This window comes from Rhododendron vialii, chromosome 7a, assembly GCF_030253575.1.
Source record: "Rhododendron vialii isolate Sample 1 chromosome 7a, ASM3025357v1".
NCBI lineage: Eukaryota > Viridiplantae > Streptophyta > Magnoliopsida > Ericales > Ericaceae > Rhododendron > Rhododendron vialii.
In genome coordinates, this window is record NC_080563.1 from 33870826 (window position 1) to 33877992 (window position 7167).

At 37.7% G+C, this 7167-nt stretch overlaps 1 protein-coding gene across 1 annotated transcript; it reads left to right on the plus strand.

Annotated features, from left to right (window-relative positions):
* Positions 1-366: 366 nt before the first annotated feature.
* On the plus strand, positions 367-1881 carry LOC131333124 (putative F-box/kelch-repeat protein At3g17570). The gene has a single exon (XM_058367474.1). The coding sequence runs from the start codon at positions 450-452 to the stop codon at positions 1518-1520; it is 1071 nt and encodes a 356-aa protein (XP_058223457.1). The 5' UTR covers positions 367-449; the 3' UTR covers positions 1521-1881.
* The last annotated feature ends 5286 nt before the right edge of the window (positions 1882-7167 follow it).

A 7167-nucleotide genomic window follows, 5' to 3' on the forward strand; every position in this document is an offset into this window, starting at 1 on the left:
AGCCATATATGCCTAAATATAAAATTTATTAATATAAAGATACAAGTGATTCGGGCTCCTACTTGAAACAAATCTTGCGTCCGCCGCTGATTTAGAAGTTGTCACTCCAATTGACGTACTAGACTACTAGGTTATGTAAAGAGATTTTTAGGTAGATAGTATTTTCAAATGCACTTATAGAAAAACTAGTAACAATGCAGTAGTTTTCCAAAATTAAAACCCTAATTAAGGTCAACAATTTCACAAAAGGGATGAAGAGGGGGCCGTAATATCAAGATATTTTGGTAGCAAAACATTACTACAATTACCAAAGATCTTATTGCTATTATATATAGGCTGGGTGGCTCGATCACCTCCGTGCTCTCAAGGCGGCTGTGTCCATATATATATATTCCCCGTCAACCAGAGGCGTCGAAATCTTGAGAATATTTTCTTGGAAAAAAAAGGGTATGGCGATTGTGGACGAGCTTCCGCAAGACTTGTTGATGGAAATCTTATCTCGTCTTCCTGTGAAATCCCTTCTTCAATTGAAATCAGTCTCCAAAGGCTTGTACGTTCTCATTCAAAACCCTAGCTTTATCTCTCTCCACCACACCCGTGCCCGAATCTACTGCTGCCTCTCCATTGTAGTACGGACTCCCAACAACAACGCCAGTCAACGGTCCCTGTATATATCCCCCGACCCAACAACTTCAATCGAACATCTAGATCTCTCTTTCACCTGGCCCCACCTCAACAAGGAATTCATCCGCCAAACCTCTTGTAATGGCCTCATGTGTCTATCTACTGACTCCAACATCGTGATATGCAACCCCGCAACGAAAGAATGTAGGCTACTCCCTCAACCCCCTTATCATGCTTGGCGTACTAATTATCTAGGGTTTGCTTTTGATTCTAAAACTAGTGATTATAAAGTGGTTAGACTCGTCTCTCTCTCTGAAACCACGCTTGTTGATCACAAAATTCAAATCTATGGCATGAGGGCAGATTCGTGGAAAGCAATTGCTACTGCGGTGCCCAACCACGACTTCACTGTTAATCATCAACCTTGCACGTCATTGGATGGGGTTTTCTACTGGTTGAGTTGTGTCTCTTCTACTTGTGTCTGCGCAATTGATGCCTTAAACACAGTTGAAGGATCGTTTGAGCGGAGATCCTTGCCCGTCGTCGTTAGCTCTGATGAGCAGATTAATCTTTGTCTTCTGAATGATTCCCTTGCCTTTGTTGAGAGAAAGTACGACAACCAGCAGACGCGTCTTGATGTATGGTTAATGGACCAACTTGGAGTTGAAGAGTTTTGGACTAAAAAGTGCACTATTGGGCCCCTCTTAGGAGGCCACATTCCATTTGGGTTTCGGCCAAATAGCGAGGTTCTTATGACTATGTGCAAAACTTCGCAGATTGCGTACCATAGTACACAGTATATAGAAGAATGCAAACAGAACCAAAACTTTCCAACACAGATTTTTCTATACTCAGAGAACTTAGTGTCTATCAAGAGACAAGTTGATTTAGCTTAATTAGGATGGTATTGCATTTACGTGTTGCTAAACAAGAAGAAGAAGGTGATAAAGCGTACCAATCAGCTTCTGGAAGTTCTTCTTGATGGTCTTCTACTCAAGCACCACGGAACTACGAAGCAATTTATTCAGGTTTGCATATTGTTGAGAAGTGTGAAAGGCTCCAACTTACAGGTCTTGGACAATGGACAGATATCCGTTTTCAATTTCTCTGTACTTGTTGTCTTTTCTTCCTATGGAATCTTATATCGTGGGCTTCATAACTACTATTGAACCTTGGTTTCAAATTTGGTCAAATTTTAAACCGTAAGATCTGCCACTTTGCTTAGATTAATTTCCCGAATGAATTCTTTTGTTTTGCTATTTTGATTCATATATTACTATCTTGTGCAAACTGGCTCTAGCAATCCTCTCATTATGGCGCCTTTCTTTGTTTTTCCCTAGTTCGATAAAAGACATCACAAGTAGAGGTGATAAATGAGCCAAACGAGCCAAGCAGCTTAGTTTGTTAACTTAACCGAGCTTTAAAAATATGATCGATCTTAGCTTGTTTTTTAGACGAGTCAATCTCAAACGAGTTTTAATCAAGTCAAACACGAGCCGATTCTTAAGTAGATTGAATTTTTTTTATACATAATAAGCCGAATGAGCCGAGTTGTAGTTTATTTAAGCTTGACTTGAAATCATAATAAGCCGAATGAGCCGAGTAGTAGTTTATTTAAGCTTGACTTGAAATTTTAATGAGCTTCAAAAAAATGTTCAAGTTTGATTTATTTATGTAACAAACAAATCTTGAACAAACTTTTAACGAACAGATATGAGCTTGGACTTAATTAGCTTGGTTCGTTTAGCAGCCCTAATCACAAGGGAATTGCTTTCAAAAGTGCGAGCTGGAACAAAAACTTGGTCCTTATGCCCTTTTTCGCTTTTGGCCCTTTTTTTTCAAGAAGATAGAAGGCGGACAATCGCTCTTGTATAAACGGTGTTATTTTTAATCCTAATTTGAAATGAGAGCAGTTTTAGGTAGGGGTGGCAAATTGAACCCAGACCCATTAACAAACCTAGATCCATCAACTAGAAAATAGACCCAACCCAACCCATTTATTAGTTGGGTAAGAATGGGTTTAAACCCAGCTAACCCATTATTAGTTGGGTCATAATTGGACATCAATTGGGTCAACTTAAATGACCCAATGGGCAATGAAAGTAACCCACCAAATTCCATCTCTTAATTGGTCTCTTTTGCAATTGAAAAGTGGAGGAGTACGCCCCCCCTGTCTCTGTCCCCCCCCGCCCCCTCTCTCTCTCTGTCTCTGTCCCCCCCGCCCCCCCAACCCCCCAGGGGCATGACCTTCTCTCTCTCTTTCATTCAATTATTCTGCGTTAAATCACACGCGTCCAAAAATATTTTGAATAGTCCGAATTAAAAATCAATTGTGACCGGTAACAATTATTTTGACCAGTCAAAATTGAAAACACATTTCATCCATTAATTGCGCGAATGGACCCGTAAAATTGTGGTCCGCCGTGAATAAATTTCTCTCATGGTAGTCCCGCAAAGGGTTTGAATTAAAAAATTGACTTATTTTTTTGTTCTTATTCAATTTTTTTTTGCATTTTTTTTGTTTTGTGTCATATTTTTGTGACTTATTAATTTGTTTTGATGAGAGGAATCGGAAAAGTAAAAAAATTTGATCGAAACTTATAATTTTTTGAATAAAGACAAAAAAAATCAATAAGACAAAAAAAATTACTTATTCTCGTCTTTTTGAAAAAATTTATGAGTTTCGATCATAATTTTTTTTTACTTTTCTAATTTTTCGATCATAATTTTTAGTATATATGTAATTGGGTTAATGGGCGGGTCGGGTTTGCTTTAAAATAAATGGGTCGGGTTGGGTATGGGTAATTAGACTCATAGTTAATGGGTCTAAATGGGTCAATGACCTATTAAAGACCCAACCCACTAACAACTTACCCAATTTGACCCAAACCCGCCCGTTTGCCACCCCTAGTTTTAGGAAAGCATAAAATCGGGGATATGGTTCAGTTACTATTGAAAAGATCATAATTAGGACCTCAAACTTTAGTTTTACATCACAAAATTCTTTGATTATATAGTACCCAAAAAGCCTAAGAAAATTTAGTCAATCAAGGGCGGTTATGGTTTATTCAAATTTCTGATTTAAAATATAACCGTTCGAAATGACTAGCATGAAAAGTTATGGCACCCTATAAGAAATTAAGTACCAAAAAAAAAAAAAAAAAAACAGAAGTAATATAGAAAATTTGTTGGCCAAATTATATCTACGAAAATCTTAGTGCAAAAAGAGCACTCCATTTGTAAGGAAATAGCTTTAAGTACTGTTATTTTTGAGGACACTTTTTTCATACGAAAATGAAAACAATCTCCAAAATCATTGCTTTCTCACCTAAAAAGAAAGACAAAACAAATCCGTTTGAAAAATGATAACAAATAAGAATGACAATTTGTACGTTGACGTGCTCACCGTAGCAGGAATATAAGTGGCTTGTGCCAGGCATGGAGGCATCGCGCACAGTTGTTGAGAAGTTGTGGTGTACTTTGATTTTTTTTTTTTTTTAATCAGAGAGCTGGTGACTCTACATGGCTCATGAGTCATGAATATAATTTTTTTTGGGTGAAAGAGTGGAATACCAATATACCATGACTCGAACCCTTGACATGGCAAATATACGACACCACGAGAGTGCCATCACATGGGAAATCAAAGCTTTGGTGTCATGAATATTGTTACTTTCCTTATTGTTGTTCTACCCACAGACACATCCAGCTTCGATTAACTCAAGTTATCCATCCAATGGCCTCCTGCTATAAAAGTTGCACAAGTACACCCCAAGTCCTCTGAATTTTACAATCCACGGGTTGTGGTCCCATAACTTCGATCTCAACCTCTGTGGTGCTAACTTCTCAACCTCTGTGGCGCAACTTTTTATAGCAGGATGCGTTGGATGAATAACTTGAAGCAATCAAGCTGGCTGCGGTTGTGGGTACATAGAACAACAACGAAGAGAGTAAGAATATTCATGAGCCATGTAGAGTTTTTCATGCTTGCCTGACATTTCTGTCTTGATGATGATAATTTCGGTTTTTATCAATGCAATTCGACTGTCTAAATGATGACCTTCAATTATCAGAAACATTATTGATCACAACACATAATTGCCAGATACTAAATTCCAACAAGAACAAATCCTATAATACAGAGGATTCATACCTTGTCACTGGTTAAAAGGGGCCTTTTAATAGAGGGGAGTGTTTCTTATGTCTCCATATTTCATGTAAATTCCCCACGAAGTTCAGCTTCTCCTATGTTGAGCAAAATGCAAAATGGGCCGGACATGTGCATGATTTTGGTACTTATCAAATTTCACCTAATCTATTCATACCTTTCAACCAATTGGGCATAGCTCAGTTGGTCAGTCTTGCATATATATCACAAGAAAATTAGGAGTTCGAATTTTCTCACCTACGTGCGAGTGTTTTTTCCTTAATGGGCTTATAATGGGCCAGACATGTGCATGATTTTTGTAGTTCTTTTTTTGTTTCTGTCCTATAATGGGCTTATGTTCTTGTATTGTTTGAGTTTTTGGGTTTGATTGTCTTGTAAATTCTCACAATTGATACAGCGTTCTGGATTTGCATGTACTTCGTACTTCGTATATAATGTAAATGATTTCAACTATCGATTGAAAAAAAAAAAAAAATTACTCACACCTTTGGACTTTCACCTTCATTCGCTTTGCTTTTGACCTAACTTGGTGTAACGACCCGCTCCATCTTTGTACAATATTGTCCGCTTTGGACGCCCAAAACCTATAGACTTCTCAGTAGGTCACCCATCCCTGGACCACTCTAGAATGAACACGCTTAACTGTGAAATTCTTATGCGCTTTGGCCCGCCCTCACGGCTTTAAAAGACCTTATACAAGTAGGAGAGATCTTTCCTTATAAACCATGACTTGCCCCCTCCCGTCCGGACGGAGCCTGCTATCCTGCAGTACCGCCGGCCACCGGAAAGCGGGGTGTCACAATCTACCCCCCTTAGGGATGCAACGTCCTCGTTGCACAGGCCCAGCAACCTCCCTTGAGGTCCGTGGTAGTAGAGCGCATCCTACCCACCACTTTGCCCAGGGCGGGGCTCTGATACCATTTGTATCGACCCGCTCCATCTTTGTACAATATTATGGGCTTTGGACGCCCAAAGTCCATAGACTTCCCAGTACGTCACCCATCTCTGGACTACTCTAAGATGATGAGCACGCTCAACTGTGAAATTCCTATGCGCTTTGGCCCGCCCTCACAGCTTTAAAAGGTCTTGTATAAGTAGGAGAGATCTTTTCTTATAAACCATGACTTGTCCCCTTCCGTCCGGACGGAGCCTGCCATCCTGCAGTACCGCCGGCTGCCGGAAAGCGGGGTGTCACACTTGGTGACCCTAATACTCACATACCCTTCATGACACCAGTGGCGGCTCCATGCAGGAATTTGTGATAGGGTGTTCAGAAATTACCTTAACTCTACTAGCTGATATATTAACCAATAATATAATATATGTACAAAATCTCATATAATTGTATAAATAGTAGGGTCAAAAAACATAACTTTTATTCTTAAAAAATTAACTACGAGGCGAAATGCTTAAAAATATATAACTATATTTTTTAACAAAAATTTAATTTTTTTGAAAGTTGTTGTATTTCATAGTAGATTGTGTTTTGAGAATGGAGGGGGTAAAATTTTACAGTTGTCTAAGATGAGGAATTATATTTTGTGAAAACATTTAAACAACGTATTAATGTACTAAAATCCTTTCGAAAGAAATTGTAGCGAGCATTTTGGAGTTAATCTTCTTGAAAATATGTTGTTCTTTAAAATGACATGATGAGATTTTCTATTGTAGTCTTAAGTTTGAAGAAATATTATTCAAGTTAACAGGATTTGCAATGTAGTTGAATTTTTTTTAAAGCTTTGTCCATATTTTTATAAGCTAATTAGAAAAAATAAATAAAGTAGTTATTGTTATGAATGCAAAATTAATACATTTAGACCATTGAGAATAAAGATATGGAGAGAGAATGCAGAACATAATACTTACACCAATAGATTTTTCTTTTCACTTTCCTTTTACGATTTTTTTAATTATAATTATGAGCTTTATTTAAGGTAATGTTTTAGATGTTCAAAATATGAATTATCTGGATAGATGGGCTGTAATTGTGTTGTGATTGAGTGTTCAATTAGTTTTGAATTAGGTGTTCAATTCTTTTTGGGTTAGGTGTTCAATTCTTTTAGACTTGGGTGTTCATTGATATTTACATTGGGTGTTCAAAGAAAGGCTAGCCCATAATTTTTACATGTATTCTAAACAAAAAAAATTTGTTCGGGTATTCAGTTGACCATGGAAGAGTGTACATAGAGCCGCCCCGCATGACACATAACAACGGTGATCATAAACTTGACATGTCACGATGAGGAAAAAAATGCCCTGGTTTTTGAACAATCATAAGATCACTGATTGTTAGAAACTGTATGCATATATGACTCTTGATTTTTTGTTTCTCTATTTAAAAGTATATAAGTGCAATTTCATCCGTAAAAGATTTA

What these genes read in the sequence shown, in the direction of transcription:
- LOC131333124 (XM_058367474.1), top strand. Translation starts at nt 450, where the DNA reads ATGGCGATTGTGGACGAGCTTCCGCAAGACTTGTTGATGGAAATCTTA.